General features: G+C 38.3%; 1 protein-coding gene across 2 annotated transcripts; it reads left to right on the top strand.

Annotated features, from left to right (window-relative positions):
* The first annotated feature begins 124 nt into the window (after nucleotides 1–124).
* Nucleotides 125–27,138, top strand: LOC133532907 (sorting nexin-32). 2 transcript variants are annotated; one of them, XM_061871768.1, is made up of 12 exons: nucleotides 125–291; nucleotides 1,555–1,689; nucleotides 2,448–2,618; nucleotides 3,415–3,536; nucleotides 3,958–4,126; nucleotides 5,735–5,894; nucleotides 13,338–13,453; nucleotides 14,317–14,426; nucleotides 16,844–16,916; nucleotides 18,912–18,929; nucleotides 20,999–21,108; nucleotides 22,259–27,138. In XM_061871768.1, exons 1-12 carry the CDS (start codon nucleotides 286–288, stop codon nucleotides 22,350–22,352), a joined length of 1,284 nt encoding a protein of 427 aa, XP_061727752.1. In that variant the 5' UTR covers nucleotides 125–285; the 3' UTR covers nucleotides 22,353–27,138. The 2 variants fall into 2 exon arrangements, with proteins under 2 accessions (XP_061727752.1, XP_061727753.1); XM_061871769.1 differs by lacking the exon at nucleotides 18,912–18,929 and having other exon boundaries at nucleotides 126–291.
* Nucleotides 27,139–27,370: the final 232 nt, after the last annotated feature.

The following is a 27,370-nucleotide window of genomic DNA, read 5'->3' on the forward strand; positions in this document are numbered from 1 at the left end:
TATATCGCTATTATATGAAATATAATTATTTGGCCTTAAATTAACTTCTTTTAATTATTTAAAAATTATTAGACGTTAAAACCGTTAAATAAAGTTCACTGGCTGTTTGATCTTTATCAGAGCTTATTTATCTTAGAGTTAAAATTAAAAAGTTTGTCCAACCAAAAAAATAAAAATACCTATCATTCCGAATATTCCGATCGTTCTCTTTATTGTTTTCGTGGAAAATTGGTTCAAATTAACATCTTTATCTTACTATTTAGTGTTCCGCTTATTAACGACAAGATGATGGTAAGTTACATGTCATTTTCATGGATTCTGAGTAGTTTTTACACTCTATTTTCTAATTAGAGTTTAGGGGGCGTCAACGATGGGTTGTCCGGGATAATACTATAAAATACTGCTTAACATTATCAATACGGCTTCAGACACGTGTGACTCACAATGTTTGTACGTATCAATGATCTAGATCGTTGTTTTTGCAGTTTTTTCCCCTTACAAGCCATTTGACGTGGATAGCTGCATTTTCCAACTTTTTACTGTTCTCAAGGTTTCATGCGCTCTGTCGGCTTTATGCTGTTAACTACTTCATGTTTAGGTCGTTAACACTGTAATTCGTTAATTAGTGAAACTGCTGCGCTGAAAAAGTAGGAATTTTTGCTATTGAGAGCGCAAAAAAGAGACCATATCTAGCTCTTAATTAAAGTCGGCGTGTGTAGTATTAGTTGTGAATTTTACGGAAGTTTTATATAGTTTAATAAAATGCTAAAGTGTGTAGCTTTCAATATGTCTTTGGTATGTATTTAGAACAATAAGGAGTATTATCTGCCATTTCTGATAACATTGGTAATGATCCAATGGTAATGTTAGTCACTGTTTTGGTGTCAAACAAAAACAAGGTTCTCAGGTTAACCATCCCTCAAAAACATTGGTGTACCTGTTTTTCATTGTTTTTATGGAGAGGCTGAAGTTAGGGCAAACTGTCCTGTGTATAAATAAATATAGGACATGATTACACAAATTGACTAAGTCCCACAGAAAGCTCAATAAGGCTCGTGTTGAGGTTACTTAGACAACAATATATATATTATATAAATACATAAATACATAGATAACACCTATGACTCAGGAACTAATATCCCTGCTTATCACAGGAATAAATGCCCTTACCAGGATTTGAACCCAGGACCTACCTACTAGGCAAGACCGGTCATCAATAAATATGAGGAAATTGCTTAATAATGGGTCCTTATACTCCATGTCAATGTTGGCCGAATGATAATTAGAATTGACCATTATAAATAGAACAGTAAATCGTAATGGACAATTATGATCAATGGTTAATAAACATTCGGCCAAAACTGCTCCATGTGTATAAGGACCCTTCTGTGATGGAAAGCAACTAGCGCTATGCTTAAGTGTATGATGCTCAAATGTGATGCAATAAGGATCTTACACTTAGGTTGGATAAAATAGCTAGAATCTAACTTCTTCGCAACCAACAGAGTGTGGAAGTCTACACCAAAATCAGACTAACCATATATTACATTTCAGGACTGCGTGGAAGAAACAAATCACGACCCACTCTCAGCCCCCACCATGTCCATTCCATCACCGTCAGCTGGGGACACTGTGGTGGAGAAGAAGAAACCAAGCGAGAATGTATCGCTTGCTGACAACAGCTTATTGGTAAGTCTAAGACTGTTAAGATAAAAGTTTAGATCAGAGAACTATAAACTACGGCCTGGGGGCCATATCTAAGCCATGACCTGTAGGTTTGACCACAAAATCAAAGAGCCTCCGAAGTTTACAGGTCACTATTTATAAAATAATACTTATCAGTATCACCCCTGTGGATAATACAGCAGCAGCTATCGAGTTATGATTTAATTACATTTTACTGTATATGTAACATGGGTTAATAATATGGAGTATTCAGTTATATGGATAAAAGATTAATTAGAAATAAGGGCTTAAATCCTTAGCTCTTATATTTGGGTATGTCCATTTTTCACAGGAGGGACTCAATTGCTTTATATGACTCCTGGAGAGCCTTGGATTAGATCATTTTCATATTTTTATTATTTATAATTAAATATTTGATACACTAGCAGCTCTTTGAGCTTATGCATGTCTATCGCAGCACTTGTGTTTATTTTGCACTTTTTAAAGTTTAAAATATGTATCTAGCTAGTCAATTTTTGAAAGAGTTCACCCAGTGCACTAACAGTTTCTGGTAGAGAGTTCCACACATTTACTACATGATTTGGCAAGAAGTGTTTCCTAGGGTTGCTAGCATGTGGAGGTTTGATTAGTTTTTTAGAGTGTCCTCTTAACCTTACATTCTGGCATTTGTCGGCACATTCCGTCAGTGTGTGGGTCGCCTACATCGTGCATAATAAAAATAAGGAACAATTAAATAAAACTTTATTTTCAACGCTCAACAGGTGGACATATCAGACGCCCTCAGTGAAAAAGAAAAAGTAAAGTTCACAGTTCACACCAAGACTACTCTGCCCGAGTTTCAGAAGCCAGAGTTCTTGGTGGTTCGGCAGCATGAGGAGTTTGTGTGGCTGCACGACAGATATGAGGAGAATGAGCAGTACGCTGGATACATTGTAAGTAGCTTACAGACATGTTACAGTTTCTTCTATACTTATTTATTTAAAAAGAAAACAAACAGCAAGAATTAAAGTTGACAAAATATAAAGTGAGTAGATCTTGTTCAAACTTGTTAGAGAGATCGGCTCACTTTATATTTCGTCACTTTAAAAGTGCTGTTGCACTGTGAAGTTGCAGGAGTTACTACGCTGAGAAATGATGTTGGTGGTCATAACATTAGACATTAGTCACTGTGATACAAGTAGTACAGCCCTCTAACAAATAAAACCATTAAACTTATACAACTGCAAATTGTATATTAAAGGAAAAAATGGAAAAAGTTACGCTTCCGGCTGGACTTGAACCCGCAACCTCCACAATGCGTGCGTTGCTCCTAACCAATTGAGCTACGGAAGCCTACCAGGACCTCGCCAATCTTTCCATGCCTTCTCTTATGTACGCCTTTGGGGTACCGTAAAGCGACATCTACCAAAAGATGGTTACATAGCTAGGCTGGTACCTGGCTGGCTGGCTGGGGCTGGTGGTCCGTAGCTCAATTGGTTAAGAGCAATGCACGGATTGCGGAGGTTGCGGGTTCAAGTCCTACCGAATTTACACTAGTAAATGTCACGGTCAAGTTACCTTCTAGTCATATATAATTTATAAAATAGAAATTGTGTTTAAAAATAACTGGTGTCTTTTCTATATTTAATATTCCGGTGCTTACTGCTTTATTTTGTGCACTGTGAAAAAATAATTTATTCTAAATACATTCAATATCCATACTTGCTTAACCCTTCTATTTTTGATCAGATACCACCAGCTCCCCCACGCCCGGACTTCGACGCGTCGCGCGAAAAACTACAGCGCCTCGGCGAGGGCGAGGGCGCCTTGACTCGGGAGGAGTTTCTTAAAATGAAAGAGGAGTTGGAAGAGTAAGTTACTTCAATTTTACAATAGAGTAAAATAAGATAATGAACTGGTTCACAGGCCATAAGAAAACGAAGAGAGGTAGACCATTTTTATTTTTGTCTTTTACGAGTGTCCTGTAATCATTAGTTTCTCAATGCAACTGTGTTATTGTTAAACATTGTCATAATAAGTGCTTGTTTATTGCGTAACTTGTATTGTTTTTTTAAGTTAGCTATTTATAAGTTGTCTTTAAGTGAAGTTTCTGCAATTTCTTAGACAATAAAGATTCTTTAAACCGAAATTACTAAAATTGAATTGCTAGTGCGTATCAGCTCTGGAAGTGTAAAAACAGGGTGGAAAAGATTGTACAAAAGTATTAATTTTGTGTTACAGGTATATAATTAAAACTATTTTTCACTTGTCTGATCATTTTTTGGTGCACAGCGAATACCTGGCCACATTCAAGAAGACAGTGGCCATGCACGAAGTATTCCTGCAGCGGCTAGCCTCGCACCCCGTCTTTCGGAACGACTCGCACCTCCGCGTGTTCCTCGAGTACGAAAGAGACCTCTGTGCGAAGCCGAGAGCCAAGATACACCTCATCACCACATTGGTGAGCCATCATACTGTATATAGTAGTAGTAGTAAAACACTTTATTGTAGAAAAAGAAACATAAAATAGGAAAGAACACACATCATTTGTACAAAGGAGAACGTATCCCTTTCAGGGATCTCTTATCCCTTTTTTTTCTGTATATATGTCTGTACTCTACTTGGAATACTAATAAATGAGGAAGTAACTCTGTGTGTGTGTGTGTGTGTGTGTGTGTGTGTGTGTGTGTGTGTGTGTGTGTGTGTGTGTGTGTGTGTTTTTTAGGGTTCCGTACCCAAAGGGTCAAACGGGACCCTATTACTGAGACTCCGCTGTCCGTCCATCCTTCTGTCACCAGGCTGTATCTCATGAACCGTGGTAGTTAGCCAGTTGAAATTTCTACAGATTATGTATTTCTGTTGCCGCTATAACAACAAATACTAAAAACAGAATAAAATAAATATTTCTTTCCAATCTCGAGGTTCTCATCCAATCACCCAAGTTAAGCAACGTCGGGCGGGGTCAGTACTTGGATGGGTGATCGTTTTTATAGATAATGGTACGGAACCCTTGCTGTTCGAGTCCGACTCACTTGGCCGGTTTTATTTTTTTAATACTACGTCAGTGACAAACAAGCATACGGCCCGCCTGATGGTAATCAGTCTCCGCAGCCTATGAACGCCAGCAACTCCGAAGGAGTTAAGTACTTAAGTAAGTAAGTAAACACTATTGTACGAGAAAAATAAATATTACATCAGATGGAATATAATTGGGTAGTACAAAGGCGAACTTGTCCCTAAGAGGGATCTCTTCCAGTTAACCCATGAGTTACATGCGCGTTGCCGACCCTAACACCCCACACCCTTGTTGGGCTCTGGCCACCTTACCTTACTCACCGGCAGGAACAACACTATGACTAGGGTCCAGTGTTATTTGGCTGCGGTTTTCTGCAAGGTGGTAGTACTTCCCCAGTTGTACTACCTCTCCCCGTTTAACAATAGGCTAGATGACAATTTTCAATTGATTGGTATCAATCGTTCAAGTTCGTTTTTAGAATCAAATGTCTATATGGGACACATTGCATTAAAGCAATACAAAAGTCAGAAATGATAGTTAAAGTCCGACAGTCGTACTTCACTCGCGAAACGCTCCCAACAAAACGATAAGCAAACGTGACGTCACGGTCACCGAGAGCCCATCTTGAAGTATGAAAAACATTAAAATTGCGATTTTTTGGATAAAATGTAACGAATTGAATGGTACCCTTACTTTATTCTTTTTTGGAAATAAAAGAAAACCATTTATTTTGAAACTTTCAGGTTCTATATTTTTTTATCATTTCCATATATTATTTTAATAACCACATTATTGCGATAAATTGCTCATTTGCTATCTATTTTACTAGATTTTGTTATAAAAATTCAACATGTGTCATCATCCCTATTATTTATTTATTTATTTATTTATTTAAACTTTATTGCACACATAAAGAAAAATGTACAAATGGCGAACTTAATGCCAAAAGGCATTCTCTACCAGTCAACCATTGGGTCAAACAGAGACATTTGTGTATGTTGGTGTAGATATCGCTTGAATATGCAGGCACCATTATACTGTATTATTTTACAGGTCCGCTCAATGACAACAACAACAGACGAGATCTACCTCGGCGCTACAGTCCGCGACGTGAACGATTTCTTCGAACAGGAGACCACGTTCCTGCAGGAGTATTACACGCATCTGAAGGAGGCTGTGGCGAGGGTGGATCGGATGACTTCTAAACATAAAGGTATGTTAATAATGTCACTATTTGGAGTAAAATGTTAATAAAAGGTGAGATCTATAGGTCGCTATGTGAACGATTTCTTCGAACAGAAGACCACGTTCCTGCAGGAGTATTACACGCATCTGAAGGAGGCTGTGGCGAGGGTGGATCGGATGACTTCTAAACATAAAGGTATGTTAATAATGTCACTATTTGGAGTAAAATGATAATAAAAGGTGAGATCTATAGGTCGCTATGTGAACGATTTCTTCGAACAGGAGACCACGTTCCTGCAGGAGTATTATACGCATCTGAAGGAGGCTGTGGCGAGGGTGGATCGGATGACTTCTAAACATAAAGGTATGTTAATAATGTTACTATTTGGAGTAAAATGATAATAACAGGTGAGATCTATAGGTCGCTATGTGAACGATTTCTTCGAACAGGAGACCACGTTCCTGCAGGAGTATTATAAGCATCTGAAGGAGGCTGTGGCGAGGGCGGATCGGATGACTTCTAAACATAAAGGTATGTTAATAATGTTACTATTTGGAGTAAAATGATAATAACAGGTGAGATCTATAGGTCGCTATGTGAACGATTTCTTCGAACAGGAGACCACGTTCCTGCAGGAGTATTATAAGCATCTGAAGGAGGCTGTGGCGAGGGCGGATCGGATGACTTCTAAACATAAAGGTATGTTAATAATGTTACTATTTGGAGTAAAATGATAATAACAGGTGAGATCTATAGGTCGCTATGTGAACGATTTCTTCGAACAGGAGACCACGTTCCTGCAGGAGTATTATACGCATCTGAAGGAGGCTGTGGCGAGGGCGGATCGGATGACTTCTAAACATAAAGGTATGTTAATAATGTTACTATTTGGAGTAAAATGATAATAACAGGTGAGATCTATAGGTCGCTATGTGAACGATTTCTTCGAACAGGAGACCACGTTCCTGCAGGAGTATTATACGCATCTGAAGGAGGCTGTGGCGAGGGTGGAACGGATGACTTCTAAACATAAAGGTATGTTAATAATGTTACTATTTGGATTAAAATTATAATAATAACAGGCTGGAGTAAAATGAGAATAACAGGCGAGATCTACGACAGGCCCCTGTGTGAACAATTTCTTCGAACAGAAGACCACGTTCCTACTACACGCATCTGAAGGAGGCTATCGCTAGGGTGAACCGCATGACTTCTAAGCATAAAGGTATTTTAATAATGTCACTATTTGGAGTAAAATTAAAAATAACAGGCGAGATCTACGACAGGCCCCTATGTGAACGATTTCTTCGAACAGGAAACCACGTTCCTGCAGGAGTATTACACGCATCTGAAGGAGGCTGTGGCGAGGGTGGAACGGATGATTTCTAAACATAAAGGTATGTTAATAATGTCACTATTTGGATTAAAATTATAATAATAACAGGCTGGAGTAAAATGACAATAACAGGCGAGATCTACGACAGGGCCCTATGTGAATGATTTCTTCGAACAGGAGACCACGTTCCTACAGGAGTATTACACGCATCTGAAGGAGGCTGTTGCTAGGGTGGACCGCATGACTTCTAAGCATAAAGGTATGTTAATAATGTCACTATTTGGAGTAAAATGACAATAACAGGCGAGATCTACGGCAGGCCCCTATGTGAACAATTGCTTCGAACAGGAGACGACGTTCCTACAGGAGTATTATACGCATTTGAAGGAGGCTCTCGCTAGGGTGGATCGTATGTAGAATAAGTTTGTAAAAACTCTATTATAAATAATAATAAATAAATAAATATTATAGGACATTATTACACAAATTGACTAAGTCCCACAGTAAGCTCAATAAGGCTTGTGTTGAGGGTACTTAGACAACGATACATATAATATATAAATATTTATAAATACTTAAATACATAGAAAACACCCATGACTCAGGAACCAATATCCATGCTCATCACACGAATAAATGCCCTTACCAGGATTTGAACCCGGGACCATCAGCTTCGTAGGCAGGGTCACTACCCACTAGGCCAAACCGGCCGTCAATATTAATAAATTAGATATAGATAATATTATAAATTAGAAAAACTCAATTCAGGTCTATGAGACACTAGACTTAAGAGTTTTCGTGTTGTGAGTAAATTGTTTTTTGAGTAATTTTCGAACGTAATTCAGTCACGCGTGCGCACTCATAGGTGGCGCACGGTTTCTCTTCTCCGGTATCGGCGCGTGAGCGAGTGTCGTATTAAAAAAAAAAAATGTCGAGTGCGGTGAAATGTACTAAGTGTAATATTATTATCGATGAAATGTTATCGTATATACAGAACAAAATTTCTGTAATGGGCGAGGAAAGTCTAGTGCGCCTATGCACTACATCGTTTACAAGTGACGAAATTCAAACCTCGAAGACGTTACTGTTTGAATCTTTACCGAAAAGAAAGCGAAATGTTCAACGTAAAGGCGACGGAAAGACTCAACGTGAAATAAATGATATTATCCAGCTTTTTAAAACGACGGAACCTGACTTGGTACCTATATTCGTGGCGCGAAATCTAGAAAAGCTACCACCTGTGACTTTTGATCACCTGGATTGTACGAAGTTGCTAAAAGATCTTGTGCGGATACAAAATGACTTAGAGGTCGTCAAAGCGACGTATGTAACGTCAAAAGATCTCGAAAGTCTAAAAAATGACGTGCAAAAAATGAACAGGGTAGGTCCGCCGGCATGTTTGTCTGTGATGTCTGGCTGTAATGTAAATAATAAGCGAGGCGGCTGGTGTATGGACAGTGGGCCACCGGGACTATCTCATGCACATGATTCGACAAGGAGGGATAGTGATGTCTCTGTTAAGGGTGTCAGTATGTCTCCTATTCAAAATAGTTGTGATCTACAATACAGCGCAATTGTGAAAGAGGGTAGAAACTGTACCGTGCAAAGCGCTAATATGATGTTGCCAACCGGCGCAGCGAATGAAGTGAGTCAGCGCTACGATCAGCTGATCGATCAGCCGGTCGCGACGGCCGAATTGAATGCACCTACAAGTTCAAAATTAGACAGCGAGCATAAAGAAAATGCAATTTTAAATTCCAGTGAAGGGGAATTTAAAACGGTGACGTACAAGAAAAATAAGCAGAAATATCGCTATAGAGGTCAATTTGGTGTGGCAAACGAGGTGAATACGAAATTTAAAGCTGCAGAGCGTAATATTCCAATGTTTATCTCGAACATTCATAAGGACACTCAAGAGGAGGACATAATTGAATATATTTTAACCAAAACGCAAGAGCGTGTATCCCTAGAAAAAATCGATATTAAAAAGGATGCTAATCATAAAGCGTACAAGTTCTTTGTCTGTCCGAGTAAACTGCCTTTATTTTTAGAAAAAAGTATATGCCCTAAAGGTGTAATTTTTCGCAAGTTCGTACACTTTAAATACAAACTAATAAATAAACAAACGATGGGTGAAAACTCTGAGCACGGCAATAAAGCCATAAATCCTCCCGGGGCCTAGCCCCCGAGAGGTACTAATGATTTATTTACCTAAATACGTACTGCTATCATGGCATATCGTTTTTGTAGCTTCAATTGCAAGAGCGTAAAGCGATCAGTCGACTATATTAGGGATTTATGCCGAAGATCGGACATTGTAGCTCTTCAAGAAACGTGGCTACTTTCTGATGAAATAATGTTCCTTAATACAATTGACATCAATTTCTGTGCGACGGGCATCTCGGCGGTGGATACATCGGCGGGGATGTTACGCGGGCGCCCTTACGGCGGCGTTGCCTTGTTATGGAAGCGGTCGGCGTTTCAAAGTGTGAGTGTGGTGCGGTGCGATAACGCGCGGTTGTGTGCCATAAAGATAAATACTAAGGATAATCGACCATTCATAGTGGTAAGTGTTTACATGCCTACGGATTGCAGTGACAACTTAGCGGAGTTTACGGATTGTTTACCTCAGGTCAGTGCATTGGTTGACGATTGTTGCGTGGAATCCGTATATATAATGGGGGATTTTAATGCTCATCCGAATGAACGCTTTTATAAAGAGTTAGTTAATTATTGTAACGAACAAAAGTGGTGTTGTGCAGACGTACTAAAGCTAGGGGTCACATCGAATACGTTTACTTTCTTAAGTGATGTTCATCGATGTGAGCGTTGGCTAGATCACTTTGTAGTAACTGAATCGGCGATGTCGTCCGTATCCAATGTGTATGTAGATAACGATGTAACCTGGTCTGACCATTTCCCTATATTTCTAGAGTGTGACTTGAACATTATAATTCCGAGGGCGACTGGCTGCGCTCCTGTAAATAACGTAAACAATGTAATATGGGGAGAAAGAACGTCAGAGCAGACTGAATTGTTTTATAACACATGTCACGAAATGTTAAAATGTATTGATTTTCCATCGGAACTCAGAACTTGTGCTGATAAATATTGTCAGAATCCTGAGCACAAAAAAGTTCTCGATGTGCTGTATTATGACGTAATTAATGCCCTCAGGACGTCAGCGATGGTAGGAAGGCATGAAAAGGGAAATAAGCCTAAAAAACAAGTGACTGGGTGGAATAGGTTTGTAAGTGACGCACATGGGGTGGCTAGGCAAAAGTTTCGTGAATGGACACTGAGCGGCCGACCTACTAGCGGTTGTCTTTTTAAAGAGATGCGTGAGAGTCGGAAGATATTTAAATCACGTTTAAAATGGTGTCAAGATCATCAAAACCAAATTAAACTGGACATTATTACCTCTCATCACTCAAAAAAAGACTTCCGTGGCTTCTGGAGGTCCACTGGCAAAATGAAGCATAGGGCGGGGAGCCCGGCTAGTGTTAATGGTATAAGCGATCCTAAAGGCATTGCCAACCTATTTAAGGACCATTTTTTTATAAAGTCTCCCTTAGATCAGTCGCTGGGGGAGCTCGATGTTGAGACCTATGATGAATACCTAGGCCCGGGTTATTCAGCCAAAGATATTGATAAAGTCATTAAATCAATGTCCAGGGGCAGATCCCCGGGACATGATGGGCTCAGCATTGAGCACCTCCAGAATGCTGGTCCTCACATATCCAGGGTGTTGGCAATGTTCTTTACCTTGTGTATGAGGCATTCCTATTTGCCCCTGGATATGATGCGGACAGTCGTCGTACCCGTGGTAAAGAATAGAACTGGTGACTTAGCCGACCGTAATAACTACAGGCCGATATCATTAGCAACAATTATGGCCAAAATATTTGATAGTGTGCTTAATTCACAGCTAAATGAATGTATTAATCTGCATGACAACCAATTTGGTTTCCGACCACGTCTGTCTACAGAATCTGCAATACTGTGTCTGAAGCACACTATCAAGTATTACACTAGGAGTAAGACCCCAGTTATTGCCTGTTTCCTGGATCTATCTAGGGCTTTTGACCTGGTTTCCTACAATATACTATGGAAAAAACTGCAGAAATCCGGTATACCAGCGGAAACGGTACGTATATTCAGGTACTGGTATGGAAATCAGGTCAACAGCGTTAGATGGGCTAATGTGCTGTCTGAGGAATACAGATTGGAGTGTGGGGTGAGACAGGGAGGTTTGAGTTCACCAACGCTCTTCAATTTGTATATTAACGAACTGATTGAGACGCTCAGCAGCATCCATGTCGGATGTCATATAGACGGAGTGTGCGTTAACAACATAAGTTACGCGGACGACATGGTGCTTCTGAGCGCCTCGGTCTGTGGTATACGAAGACTGCTCAATGTGTGCGAGGCCTATGCTGCTAGTCACGGTCTGAAATATAATGTTAAAAAAAGCCAGTATGTCGTCTTTGAGTGCGACCGCAACAAATATTCGGAGTTCCCCGCAATTGAGCTAAATGACAGTACTATGGACCGGGTAACCCAATTTAAATATCTAGGCCATGTGGTTGCGGCCGACCTCAAGGATGACATGGACATCGAACGGGAGCGGAGGGCATTATCGGTGCGTGCGAATATGATAGCTCGAAGGTTTGCGGGGTGCTCCAGGGGGGTACGGGTTACTCTTTTTAGAGCTTTCTGTACTTCCCTGTATACCTGCAACCTTTGGGTTCAGTATTCGCAGCGGGCCTATGGGGCTCTCCGCGTCCAATATAATAACGCGTTCCGGGTGATTGTGGGACTGCCTCGCTTCTGTAGCGCATCAGGAATGTTTGCGGAGGCGCGCGTTGATTGTTTTCAGACGACCTTGCGCAGGCGCGCCGCATCCCTGGTGCGCCGGGTGCGGGACAGTCCCAACATCATCTTAAGAATGATAGGGGATAAGCCTGATTGTCCGCTAATGCTACACTGTGCGGGACTACATTCCCCTATGGGTTCCATACAGTGGTAGCTGGTAGGTTAAGTGTGTAGGTTTAGGTATAATTTTTAGATATAATTTTTAGGCTTAAGTACTAACCCTTTTCAAACTGTTTTTTTTCTTTGTAACAAAATGTATGTGTCACAGTTACATGAAATAAATGTTTTCAATTCAATTCAATTCAAAAAGATACTTGAGTTATGTAAAAATATATCTAAATAAGAGGAATGAAAATATATTAGAATACTTTGTTTGTCGAAACCGTAAATTGTATAAACAGGCAAACCGATTTAAAAGTTGTTACTAATAGGGAGTATTACTGCAATGTTCTGCCGCCAGAGTGCAGCACTAGCACTTTTCGTATACCATAGTGTAACTTTTACATACTGTGCGTGTTACGACAAGTTTTCACAGATAATAAAATATGACATTGATGCATCATGGTGATTTGTTTACAAAGGGCCTACCGGCAAACGCGAAAATCCAAATTTAGTTATCTGCCTTTTCATCGCTCGAATATGCAAGGCTCCCACTCGTCTTTATGATTCATTTCGATCGAGTCAAATGTAAAAAAAAAATACCAATCAAGTGCCGCCGCGCTCCCGTAGTACTAAACGGGCGCGGAGCGCATGGCGGATGTTGCGCGTTTATGTCTACTGAGATACTTATCAATTTTTATGAATGATTTAGGTTTTATATAAAAAAAGTATTATTTTACATGACTCGTAGAAAAAGTATTGTATACAATAGTGATATAATCAGGCTTTTCAATCTCGTACCTAATTAGGCAACTCAGCAAGCTTCGTTGCCTAAACACGGTACTCGACTGAAAAGCTCTCTATTATATCACGATTGTATAATAGTACATTACGATACAAGTGCGAAAAATAGGAAATTCAAAACGATTGGCGATAAATTAAAAACACGACCGAAGGGAGTGTTTTAAATCGACACGAGTTGCGAATTGCCTATTCGCACATGTATCGTACAACGTTTTACAGTACATATGGCCCTTTAAATGTTCGACACAGTAACGTAATATGTTAATTTTCGCACTAGTGCTATAAAGTAGCACCATATGTACTGTAAAATTCTATTAAGACACGTACACGCCAGTTACATGAACCATTTTTTGCAGAGGTGGCTGACGCGCACATAAAGCTGTCATCGTGCATAACTCAACTAGCGACCAGGGAGCAGCCGCACACAGAGCGCTTCCTCACTCGCGCTGCGGACACCTTTGACAAGTGCAGGGTACGTATTAGCAAAGAGAATTTGAAATAGAGGTGGATTGTCAAAGAAAACTTTGTAGCCACAGTAAATTTACTGCCATCTTTCGACACATGATTAGAACTTTTAGAACGCTTTGACTTTGATTCTTATTCTTTCACTGATATCTGTTAAATTTGTTTAATACCAAAAAGTGGCGCCATCTAATAGATCAAAGGCCAAAGGTAAGGCATCGTTTCAAGCGATGGCGCCACAACCTTTAGCCGATGCCCGGTAAGATGGCGCCACTTTCTGATATTAACAAATTTAACACAGTGAAAGAATAAGGATCAAAGTCAAATGGCGTTCTACAAGTTTTAATCATGTGTCGAAAGATGGCAGTACATTTACTGTGGCTACAAAGTTTTCTTACGAGATATACGTAGCAAATTCTGTACGTGCAAAATGAATCTCTATTTATTTCGTTAATCTTTATTGCACAATACATGAAGGTACAAATGGCGGACTTAATGCCTTAAGGCATTCTCTACCAGTCAACCAATGGAATATTAACCCTCTATTCCTGACGACCGGTTTGGCCTAGTGGGTAGTGACCCTGCCTACGAAGCTGATGGTCCCGGGTTCAAATCCTGGTAAGGGCATTTATTCGTGTGATGAGCATGGATATTTGTTCCTGAGTCATGGGTGTTTTGTATGTATTTAAGTATTTATAAATATTTATATATTATATATATCGTTGTCTGAGTACCCTCAACACAAGCCTTATTGAGCTTACTGTGGGACTTAGTCAATTTGTGTAATAATGTCCCATAATATTTATTATTATTATTATTTCCTTTATTTATTTTTGGTCTTATTATTATTATTATTATTATTCCTTCTTGCAGAAAATTGAAGGTCGTATGGCGTCCGACCAGGATCTGAAACTGGCGGACACACTTCGGTACTACATGAGAGATGCTCACGCTGCCAAAGCTGTTCTTGTCAGAAGACTCAGGTAGATACAATAATAATTTACGACGATTTGTTTGACGACCTATCTGGCCTAGTGGGTAATGATGCCTATGAAGCCGATGGTCCCGGGTTCAAATCCTGGTAAGGGCATTTATTTGTGTGAGCACGGATATTTGTTCCTGAGTCATGGTTGTATTCTATGTATTTATATATTATATACATATATCGTTGTCTAAGTACAGTCGAGTTCATAAATATGTGTACATTTCTTCACCTTAATCCATTGCAATAAGGTGAAAAAATGTACACATATTTATGAACTCGACTGTACCCACAACACAAGACTTATAGAGCTTACTGTGGAACTTAATCAATTTGTGTAATAATGTCCTATAATATGTATGTATGTAATGTATGTAATTAATTTAAATGAAGTTAAAGAAAGGAACATAGTGGACAGTTAAATTAAAAAATTAAGATGCAGCAGAATACAGCTAAGCGGGCTACGTAAACTACCTCAACTCAAGACGATCAGAGGGCCTACCGCGAACCGCGTTAGACTTGTTGCCTCTCTGTCACACTTGTAAATTCGTACGTTAGTGTGACAGGGAGGCAACACGTCACTTACATACCAGTTAGAACGTGACAGGCGATAAAAATGCAACCGTGCTACCGCCGCAGGTGTTGAAAAATGTTAAGAGTTCTCTGTTTGTGGTCTGTAAAAAAACACCAAAGGTTTTTAAATCCACTTTAGCTGTCAATGGCGCTTACTAAACAGACAACGCATTATAGAACTAGAAATAGTTTATTCTATATGATAGATAGATAGATAGATACATTCTTTATTCATACCCACAACATACATGGCATTAGCATCAAAACAAACAAAAAAGAAAAGTGTAAAATAAAAACATGCAAACTTAATTTAATAAAAACATTTTTTAGTTAATTAATACGCCATGTGTCGTGGCACAGAAAAGGCGCTGACTCAGCATAATGATGCAGCAAGCCACATCGCTGGTATTCTGCCAGTACCTTACACAAAAATGGGCAACGCTTTTTAAACACCTAAGATGGTACAAGAAATAAAGAAAAACTACTGTGCAATTTGTGTGTGTGCCGTGTACTTTGTAAGTATTATGTGAGCGAGTGTATACATATATATGCGTGTGTGCGTGTTTTTTCTATCTTATGGACTTTTGGTAAATAGTAATGAAGATAAAAAGATAAAAACGCGGTTGGCAAAGTATTTAGTTATAGGAGGATGAAGCGAAAAGGAGTTTATATCGTATATATACCACCCTTTCGCCTCAAACTGGCCGTTACCTCCTGGCCTACGTCGCGTTACGCCTTATCTACGTCCCGTTACGCCTTATCTACGTCCCGTTACGCCTTACCTACGTCCCGTTACGCCTTATCTACGTCCAGTTACGCCTTATCTACGTCCCGTTACGCCTTATCTAAGTCCCGGTACGCCTTATCTACGTCCCGTTACGCCTTACCTACGTCCCGTTACGCCTTACCTACGTCCCGTTACGCCTTATCTACATCCAGTTACGCCTTATCTACGTCCCGTTACGCCTTATCTACGTCCCGTTACGCCTTACCTACGTCCCGTTACGCCTTACCTACGTCACGTTACGCCTTACCTACGTCCCGTTACGCCTTACCTACGTCCCGTTACGCCTTATCTACGTCCCGTTACGCCATATCTACGTCCCGTTACGCCTTATCTACGTCCCGTTACGCCTTCTCTACGTCTCGTTACGCCTTATCTACGTCCCGCTACGCCTTGTCTACGTTCCGTTACGCCTTATCTACGCCCGTTAATCTTTACAACTATCTTTATTACTTACATTTTATACAATCACATAATTATTAAATAAACAAAGCTTTAAAAAATAAAGTACAACAGTACATTGTGCAACGAGGGGATAAGTGAAATTTTGCAAACGAGGTCTTTAGATGTACGACAGGCGCAGGCTGGAGTGCATTAACGACTCGAGTTTGCAATATTCTTACCACCGGAGTTACACGCAATGTTTATCGTCAGATCGTCACACTTGCTAAGAAAAAACTAAATTAAATGCGAAATATTTTTTTAAATACGGTGACATTTCTAACATTCGTCCGCCATATTGTCATTCTTTGACAGATTAGGCATCTACGGCACAGATTTATCAGGCATTCAGCCACGATTGAAAATTCTGTCAAAATATTTTAAACGGCTATTAAATTAATGAAATTAAATATTTGTAAACATAAACAAAAATATTAAATTAGAAACTTCAGTATTATAAAAGTGAACCTACATTGTTCGTATGAATTACTGACAAAAAAGCTCTAACTCCCGAGGGAGTTAATAACTCCCGCGGGAACAATATAGGCCTTTGTCCTTTAGTACACCTGCATGAAATAAGATCTTTTTCGAGCAAGTGTGATGAAATGAATATTTTTCAGATGCCTCGCCGCATATGAAGCCGCTAACAGGAACCTCGAAAAGGCCAGGGCTAAAAACAAGGATGTACACGCTGTAAGTTAAATTCATATGTATAATGAAATTATTTTTTAAATGTTCGCCTCGAGGGCACTCTATTGTTCGTTTTTAGGGTTCCGTACCGAAAGGGTAAAACGGGACCTTATTACTAAGACTCCGCTGTCCGTCCGTCCGTCTGTCACCAGGCTGTATCTCATGAACCATGATAGCTAGACAGTTGAAATTTTCACAGATGATGTATTTCTGTTGCCGCTATAACAACAAATACTAAAAAATACGGAACCCACAGTGGGCGACTCCGACTAGCACTTGTCCGGTTTTTTTTTACATTCGAAAGAAGGTAAGCGAGATTGATGTCTTTTTATTGAAAAATACTTGGAAAATAAGTCACGTCAAATATGTCACAATTATAAATCGTATACATTTTACATTCTTTTACTTTTATAAGTAATACATGGGTGAATCAACTTTTTTTGTTTTGTTATCCTGTCCCGTTGTCCAAGGGACAACAGTGGCACAGTTTGTTTGAAGAGACGTTGTATGCCGTTCTATTAACATGCTTAGTAGGGGGCCCATTATGGACATTGGTTATAACGACCACAAAAACGCAAGTTTAATACATTGAAGTACCATAAAATCAGTATTTTAATGAACTTTTGTCCCCTGGACAACTAATCGTAACCATGGCAACGAGTGACGCTAAAAAGTTGATTCTCCCATTTACTCATTTTTAAAAAGAGTTTTTCAATAAAAAGTCATGTCAAGATTGTTTACCTTATTTCTAATGCAAAAAAAAATATATAAGTCTATGGAGGGGTACGTAAGGGCAAAGAAAATTTGCAATAGAGGTGGGTTGTCAAGGAAAACTTTGTAGCCACAGTAAATTTACTGCCATCTTTTGAAACTTTTAGAACGCCATTTGACTCCTTATTCTTTCATTGATATGTGTTAAATTTTTTAAATAACAAAAAGTGGCGCCATCTAATAGATCAAAGGCCAAAGGTATGGCGGCATCGTTTCGAGCGATGGTGCCACAACCTTTAGCCGAAGCCCGGTAAGATGGCGCCACTTTTTTATATTTAACAAATTTAACACATATCAATGAAACAATAAGTATCAAAGTCAAGTGGCGTTCTGACAGTTTTAATCATGTGTCTAAAGATGGCAGTAAATTTACTGTGGCTACAAAGTTTTCTTTGACAATCCACCTCTATTTCAAATTCTCTTTGGTAAGGGTCATGTTCGATTGGTGTATAATTGTCCCACAATCATTATATATGTTATAATTAAATTTATTCTTCTTAATGCCGATACGTTGGTAGATTTGATGAAATTTAATTGGAACCCAGGATATATTCGTTTTGTATACAATATACAATAATCCAATCAGATAACAATAGTCGTGCAAATTTCAAACTTAAAGTAAATTTACTGTTATGAAGCATTACGTAATTCCGAAGTTCATCTTAATTTAAGTAGGAACTTTTGGCCCAATATAAACTTAGTCTTATATTTAACATTGTATATGTGTAGTCCCTCGTTTCGCTTTTTGAATGTAATATGTTTGAATCTTGTCAGCACTGTAACTACTAATATTATCGTCAGTATAATAATATTAGTTTAGTACCTATTTTACTAACATTTTATACCTCAATCCGAAGGCAATGCCACTTATAAATTATTAGTTTATAAATCCTAGTGGGAATTGTCTCAGGATGTAGGTTGCACTTATAATGTAAAAACCAATTTCCTCTCTTCTGTATCATCTGCCTATGTCTGTTTTTTTCCCCAATAAAGAAAATAAAATAAAATAAAATATTTACCTTTGGCTTAATAAGCATAAAGTCAAGGGCGTGATTTTTTTGTGTTTATGGCAATAAAACAAATAAGTAGATTAAAACCATCTCTCATGTCAACCCAACGTTAAAAAAAAAGTGTTGCTTCAATGTTAATGTTAGTGTATTTTTAACCATTATAATCATGTTTGTGTGTATGTATTAATGTCTCACAATATGTTCTGTGCTCACTAAGCCCCAGGAGGTTCAAGAGGTAAACGCACGCTTATACACTACATTCAATTCATTTGGTTTAGTAGTTCATGTGTATTATCGTATCATTTACCCTAGTCACCCAGAAGCAATAGTATTTTTTAGAAAAAAATTTTTTTAATTGTCTTGTTAGACGTACTAAGTATAACATTTCTAACTTTCGCGTTTTGAACACATTTTAAAACATATTTTACAGTACATATGGTGCTACCTTCCCGCACTAGTGCGAAAATTAGCATATTACGTTACTGTGTCGAACATTTAAAGGGCCATATGTACTGTAAAACGTTGTACGATACATGTGCGAATAGGTAATTCGCAACTCGTGTCGATTTAAAACACTCCCTTCGGTCGTGTTCTAATTGATCGCCACTCGTTTCGAATTTCCTATTTTTCGCACTTGTATCGTAATGTACTATTTTTACTCGTCAACTGTAATGGTTGAATTAAGCTTTCGTATCTTCTTCTTCCTCGCGTTGTCCCGGCATTTTGCCACGGCTCATGGGAGCCTGGGGTCCGCTTGACAACTAATCCCAAAATTTGGCGTAGGCACTAGTTTTTACGAAAGCGACTGCCATCTGACCTTCCAACCCAGAGGGTAAACTAGGTCCTGTTGGGATTAGTCCGGTTTCCTCACGATGTTTTCCTTCACCGAAAAGCGGCTGGTAAATATCAAATGATATTTCGTACATAAGTTCCGAAAAACTCATTGGTACGAGCCGGGGTTTGAACCCGCGACCTCCGGATTGCAAGTCGCACGCTCTTACCGCTAGGCCACCAGCGCTTCTAATTAAGCTTTCGTATACCAAACTATAATTGCGTACTTTCCATATATGGGCTCCCCACTCAACTATAAGATTTCTTTCGATACTCAACGTAAACTATAAAAAAAATGACCAATCACGTGCCACCGCGCTCCCATAGAAAAGACTAAACGCTCGCGGCGCGGGAGTCGCACGTTTATGTCTACATTTTTGTCTACTGAGATACTTACCAATTTTCATTGATTATTTAGCTTGTATAGTGAAAAAAGTATTATTTTTTATGACTCTTAGAAAAAGTATTATATACATAGAGAAATAAGAAGTAATAGAGTGCTCACTCCATACATCAGTTTTGGTACCAAAAGGCTTATTATTTTCGCAGTCGACATCTAGCATCGAGTAGCGCAACTCTCAGTACTGCTACTCGACAATAGATATCGCGGCAAACAAAAGGTCTAATGCTCAACGATTTTCAGCTAATATTACAACCAGAGTAACCGGAACCCTATTTTCAACTACGCTTACTCTGATGCTAGATGTCGACTGCAAAAATAATAATCATTTTGGTACCAAAACTGATGTATGGAGTGAGCACTCTATTACTTCTTATTTCTCTATTACAATAGTGATAAAATCAAGTTTTTCAATCTCGTACCTTACTTAGGCAACTCAGCAAGCTCCGTTGCCTAAACACGGTACTCGACGGTAAAGCTCTCTATTATATCACGATTGCATAAAATACTATTAAAACTGGGTCTATCAAGAATTTATTTTGTTACCTTTATCTTCAACGTTTACTGGTCGTGGTCGCGGATAAGCGTGGTAGTGGCGGTGGGTTTGCTAGATTTATGTTTGTGGGTGGCTTGTGGTCAAGAGTAAACAGTATTTTTATTTATTTTATTGTTTTTATTTTGCGAATTTCTATTTATGTTCCAAAGGATGTAAACTTGTTAACAGAGCCCGGAATTCTCGTAGCATTTTTGAGCTGTCATAGGGATTTCTCGAATATTTTGTTGTTTCTTATATTAATTTATTCTTTATAAGAAACAATAAAATATTATTTAATTCATATTTTATCATATTTTACATATTGTATTCTGTATTTATCGATACACATATGTATAATCGGAAGTCGGTAAACGAGAAGTCCCTATGACAGCTCAAAAATGCTACGAGAATTCCGGGCTCTGCTTATTAAGTACCAATGTTATTTAGTGTTAGTTTTTATGTTGACACAAATTCATGCTAGCTTTAGATCTAGACAAAAACTTGTAACTCATTTTGTTTGCTTGTTTGTGTTATTAAGGCGGAGCAAGCTCAGGCCGCGGCGTGCGCACGATTTGAAGAACTGTCTGCGCGTGCGCGGGAAGAACTCATCGACTTCCGGGCGAGACGCGTCGCTGCCTTCAAGAAGAGGTATTTCCAACTGTATTGTCTTCTTTATAAGGTATATCATACACTGGAAACTGGGTGATGAAATATATCGGTCTCGTTAAAGTGCGGCGACGCAGCCAAAAGAAGTATTTTGAATGTTAACGTATAGATAATAAAGTACAAATTCCAGGCGATTTAGCAAAAGTTGCGTTCTCGTACGCGAGCCCATACTTGAAGTCGCGCTAGATGTATGGAGTCGCGCGAGAACGCAACTCATGCTGGCAGGTCAGGTGGCGGTATGTACACGATTTGAAGAATTATCTGCGCGTGCGCGGGAAAAACGCGTCGCTGCTTTGAAAAAGAGGTATTTTAACCTTATTAGTTATTAATCTTATTATAGGCTTGGTAATTCTCTACAGACGGCAATAAAATCTGTTGCTTTATGGTGCAGTGGTTCTTTAGAAGAGTAATTTTTGACGAAGCTGATGGCCACGGGTTAAAATCCTCGAATATTTGTTCCTGAATCATGGGTGTTTTCTATGTATTTAAGTATTTATAAATATTTATATATTATATATATCGTTGTCTAAGTACCCTCAACACAAGCCTTATTGAGCTTACTGTGGGACTTAGTCAAATTGTGTAGTAATGTCTTATAATATTTATTTATTTATTTAATATTTGAATGTAGAACACGGCCGGAGCGGCCTCAAGCGGCAATTAATGCAAGTCACTCTGCAAGTGTATGGTTTACTGAATCAGAATTATAGTTTAAAACCTTTTTAATATATATACTTAACAATTTTGGTCATATTGTCATAATAACAAAGAATTAAATCATAGAGTCGGGCACATACATACAGTAGGTAGTTCCATTCCATTATAGAGAACATTACGCGAAACTGAGTAGGGGGCCCCACTACCACAATCCATTACAATCTGAGGGTCGCCACTTTTTGATATTTAACAAATTAAACACATATCAGTGAAATAATAAGGATCAAAGTCAAATGGCATTCTAAAATTTTCAATCATGTGTCGAAAGATGGCAGTTAATATACTGTGGCTACAAAGTTTTCTTTGACAATCCACCTCTATTTCAAATTCTCTTTAGTATTTCAGATCAAATTTGGTTGAACCCTAAATGGATCAACAATTTGTGACCATACATAACCCTATACCTTTCTTCCAGCCTCATAGATCTGGCGGAGCTGGAGATAAAGCATGCGCGCGCGCAGCAGGAGCTGTTCAGGAAGTCACTGCAGGTGCTCAAGGAGTGCCAGTGAATATACTAAAGCTTGTACACTTTTTTTTTAATACCACGTCGGTGGCAAACAAGCATGCGGCCCGCCTGATTGTAAGCAGTCACCGTAGCCTATAGACGCCTGCAACACCAGAGGTATTACATGCGCGTTGCCGACCGTTTAAAAACCTGTACACTCCTTTCATGTACGGGGAAATTTAAACATGCAATGAGAACTGATTTTTCTAAAAGTGACAATCATTGTGTTTGCACAAGGTACATGTGCTATCCCATTCTAGCAAATTTAGCGTGTTAATTTGAGAACGCAAATCGGTTATAACCGTATTGACAAAATTTCGTTACCGATAATTGGAAACAAGAATAACCGGTAACGGTTATTTTCGGTTATTTATTACTTAAATTCTATGAATTGATCTTCTCGTCTGTGACTATTATTTTTGTCTTTCGTGTACTTTATTAACGAAAATATACCAAAATTACTTCCCTTATTTATGAAATATTTTGATTGAATATTTTATTTATTTATTTATTTAAACTTTATTGCACAATACATGAAGAGTACAAATGGCGGACTTAATGCCAGAAGGCATTCTCTACCAGTCAACCATGAGCCTAACCGAAAGATCCTAATTGGTGCAGGGTCAGAATACAGAGTAAAATGACAAAAAAATATCACAAAATTATACATACATAAATAATATGATACATATATATACATACATACATATACAAATATATACCCATTGTGAAACATCATGAGGACGACCTTTGAACCTTATCTAACAGATGCTTGCGCAACATGAGCTTGAAGGAAAATTTGTTCTGGGCTTGTCTCATAGAGAGAGGAAGATCATTCCACAGCCGGATTGCCTGAATGTTGAAGATCGTCCAAGGTCATATTTTCACTTTTACTGTATTTTGTGTGTTTTATTAAAAAAACGTAGACTTATACTCACATTCCGTAATAGTTTACCTTTATTCTCGTCATTTTATTAATTGCTTGGTAAATTCATATTTTTTTTGTCGAAAATAACCATTACCGATTGTAACCGATTTTCGGTTACTTTTCCGGCATAACCATAACCGAAAACGGTTATGAAGTCGGTTATTGCATTCTCTAGTGTTAATGCAAGTTACTTGCGCCAGTAGCTCGCACATTCACTGGCTTTAATCACATGCGTCGTGTGCAAACACTATAATTCAAAGTCATTTTAAATTAAGAGTTTTGTTTTAATTTTCTTAACCGTATCACCCTAGACTACAGATATAACATCAGTGTTTAATAATGCGTTAGGCGTTATTAATAAACACGCTACCTGACTCAATTAGCTATAAACCTGTCGTAAGTACTACATTGTGAAACGACCCCCCGTAAGTGAAATTTTGCAAACGAGGTCTTTAGATGCACGACAGCCACAGGCTGGAGTGCATTAAAGACTCGAGTTTGCAATTTTCTTACCCCCGGGGTTGCATACAACGTTTTTCATCACATTGCAAAGAAAAAACTAAATTTTAAGGTAAATAAGTCATAAGGTATACGGTGACATTTCACACATTCGTCCGTCTTATTGTCATTTTTGACAACAAGGCGGTTTTTTCGGTTTAATTCCCAGAAAAAGTAAGCAATTTTCATTTTTTTTTTTTAGAAATTCTTTGAATGCAATATTACTTACTTTTAAAAATAAAATAAAGTCTTCTTTCAGCAAAATATCCTATCTACGATATTTAAGGTACTTTCCCATAGTCTTGGGACGGCCTGTAGACTCTCGTACAATAATTCACTTACCCCCCTCGTTTCTCAATGTACGAGCAAGTGTGATGAAAAGGGATTTAACATAAATTGACTAATTGAGGGCTGTAGAATTGTATGAATAAGGGTATCAAGGTGCCCTAGAAGAAAGAAAAAGAAAGTAAAGTGTGTTATAGTGAAAACATTTCTGTGGTTAAACATGTTACACCTTACAGAAAATCGCAGCCAAATAACACTAGACCCTACTCATAGTGTTGTGTTCCTGCCGGTGAGTAAGGTTGCCAGAGCTCAACGAGGGTGGGAGGGGGTTAGGATCGGCAACGCGCATGTAACTCCTCTGGAGTTGCAGGCGTAGATAGGCTACGGATACTGCTTACCATCAGGCAGGCCGTATGCTTGTTTGCCACCGACGTAGTATAAAAAAAGTAATGGTATTAGAGATCAAATATATTTCGACTGATGTAAGCATTCTACTGTAACTTCAATATCTTGGTTTTAGTTACTTGAACAATATATTATAATAATTATATGATAACGTTATATTCTATTTTTGTTGGTGTTATAAAGTTAAACATAAGTTAGGATCGAAATAAAATTCAACACAAAGGACATTATGTCGATATAATTAGTTTGGTATATTCAGAATCTGCTCAATAGATATTCAACTCTAAATGTATGGGAATAGAGTTATTTTTTTTCTCATTTCATCATAATAATTATTGTATGTTACTAGCCTCAAAGCCAACCCTTTGAACACTATTCCTATCTAATGGGTTGGTATTGGTCTTCGTTCGACATGTCTTAATGACTCCTCGTGACATGGCCAGATCACCAGCGATCTGAAGGCTAGCTAGAGTGATATGAAGAGATTTTTCGAGATTGTAAGAGCTAGAAGTTTGTTTTTCAGCATAAGTGAGAATTCCGCAGAAGTAAGCTTTAGGAGTTTTAACCTTTTTGGCGCCAATGACGGATAAATCCGCACTGTAGGTCCAACGCTGGAGACGGATTAATCCGTCACAGACCACAAAGCAACATAGACCTACGTGCATATGATTAAGTTTAACTTCGGTTTTGATACTTCTGTGACGTGGTGTCCGAGTGACATATTTTGTGTTTGACACGGCGTCAACGGCGGCGCCCCACTAATTTTATATTATATTTGCCAATGGATACATCTGTGAGGACACTATTGTCATCATCATAATTTAGAAACGGCATAGGATACTTTCCAGTCACGAATTTATGGTGGCTGGTATTATTTACTTACAAGTTTTACCGCATTGGTGTTTATTTTAGAACCTTATATTTATTTCTACGGAGTTTTTTTCTTATCCTAAAAAACGAACGATTGATAATAAAATATTATGATAAGTTTATCTTTGCTAGATCTTGTTTATAAAAAATGGTGCCAGCACCAACTGTGTCTAAATATAGTATCATACATATTATTGCGCCAAATTACTTTAAAAGCGTTATAATAGTTATTTAAATAAAAATAGGAAATTCGTCACGAGTGGCGATATATTAAAACACTACCAAAGGGAGTTGCGAATTACCTATTCGCACATGTATCGTACAACGTTTTACAGTACATATGACCCTTTAAATGTTCTACACAGTAACGTAATATGCTAATTTTCGCACTAGTGCGGGAAAGTAGTACCATATGTACTGTAATAGTACATTACGATACAAGTGCGAAAAATAGGAAATTCGAAACGAGTGGCGATAAATTAAAACACGACCGAAGGGAGTGTTTTAAATCGACACGAGTTGCGAATTACCTATTCGCACATGTATCGTACAACGTTTTACAGTACATATGGCCCTTTAAATGTTCGACACAGTAACATAATATGCTACTTCTCGCACTAGTGCTATAAAGTAGCCCCATATGTACTGTAAAGTACATTATGATACAAGTGTGCTACGCTGGTCAATAAATTGGAGGCGATAAGAAAGACGATGTGTGTAATGACCAAAGCACACGTGTTTCATACGAAGTTTTTCAACACACGAGGAAAAAACAAAAATTATATATTAATCAAATTTAAATTGTTAAAACAGGAAAGGTATAATTAAAAAAAAACACACTGGTTTAATATCTAGGTTTATGAGCCTAAAAGCGGTTCAATAAGTTCGACATTACAAGCAAGTGTGTTGAAAAATAAGTTACATTATTTGTGGAGTAAGCAGGGTTCAGATGATTTTAGATTTTATCCCTGCTATGAGTTTATTTAACCTTTTGAACGCCAGGAACACCTAAAGGCGTCGTTACTAGTCGTGCCCACCGCGCTATGGACAACTATAGGTGTTATGGCGGACGCTGTCAAAGTAAGCTTCATACTTTCAAGTAAGGTTTACATTATCTCGCTTGCACCCGGGAGCTTGGCATGTCAGTGACGATTTTGTTTATGACGTGAATCGTTCAAAAGGTAAAGCAGTGTTTTTGGAACGTGAGAACTAACAACTACCAAAGAGAAGTTGTTTGTTAACATTAAAAGTATTTCTGTCTGTATTAAGGGGTGCAATTTTTATATTATTTTGTGGACCAAATGTTTTTACAAGCTATTTTCTTTAAAATATCATAAATGTACTGATTAATTGTTTTATTTAATGTTTTATAAATAAATATCTTCAATATGTTTTTAGGTCGAATATTTTGAGCCACTTACACTTAGCGCCATTTGCACCACCCACTAACCTCTGGGTTAACCGGTTAAACCGTTAACTCATTGTCAAATTTTATTGACAACCAAGGTAACTCAAGGTTTAACGGGTTAACCCCGGAGATGGTGCAACTGGAGGGAAGTGTTACTTGGATTTTATAGACCAATCAATATCAATAAGGCAAGTGATTTAAACAATAATTGCGCCTTTTGTTTTCAATATGGATCACTTGATGGAGTCTTAGCTTGAAGTAATTTCGACCATATCGTTATCAAACACTTGTTTTTAAGCAAAATTTGTACCGCTCTTGTATCTTGAGTGTAAAAATGTATCTCGTATTTTGGTTAAATTTATTTTATTGTAATAAAATATATGAAATTAAATTGAAGTGCTGTTTTATTTGTGCATACTTTGATCAAACATAGCATTATGTTATTTAGTAAGTTAACCGTTTTGACGTCAATGATGGATATACATATCAGCACCGTAAGTCCAACGCCGAAGACGGATTAATCCGTCACAGACCACAGAGCAACATAGACCTAGGTGCATAAAGTTCAATTTCAGTTTTGACACTTCGGTGACGTGGCGTCCAAGTGACAGCTTTTGTGTTTGACACG

Source organism: Cydia pomonella, chromosome 28 (genome assembly GCF_033807575.1).
Source record: "Cydia pomonella isolate Wapato2018A chromosome 28, ilCydPomo1, whole genome shotgun sequence".
Lineage (NCBI taxonomy): Eukaryota > Metazoa > Arthropoda > Insecta > Lepidoptera > Tortricidae > Cydia > Cydia pomonella.

Excerpts from the sequence above, each read along its gene's own strand:
- LOC133532907 (XM_061871768.1), top strand. Across the intron at positions 2,619-3,414 it reads AGCAGTACGCTGGATACATT|ATACCACCAGCTCCCCCACG; the intron begins GTAAGTAGCTTA and ends ATTTTTGATCAG. Across the intron at positions 3,537-3,957 it reads ATGAAAGAGGAGTTGGAAGA|CGAATACCTGGCCACATTCA; the intron begins GTAAGTTACTTC and ends TTTGGTGCACAG.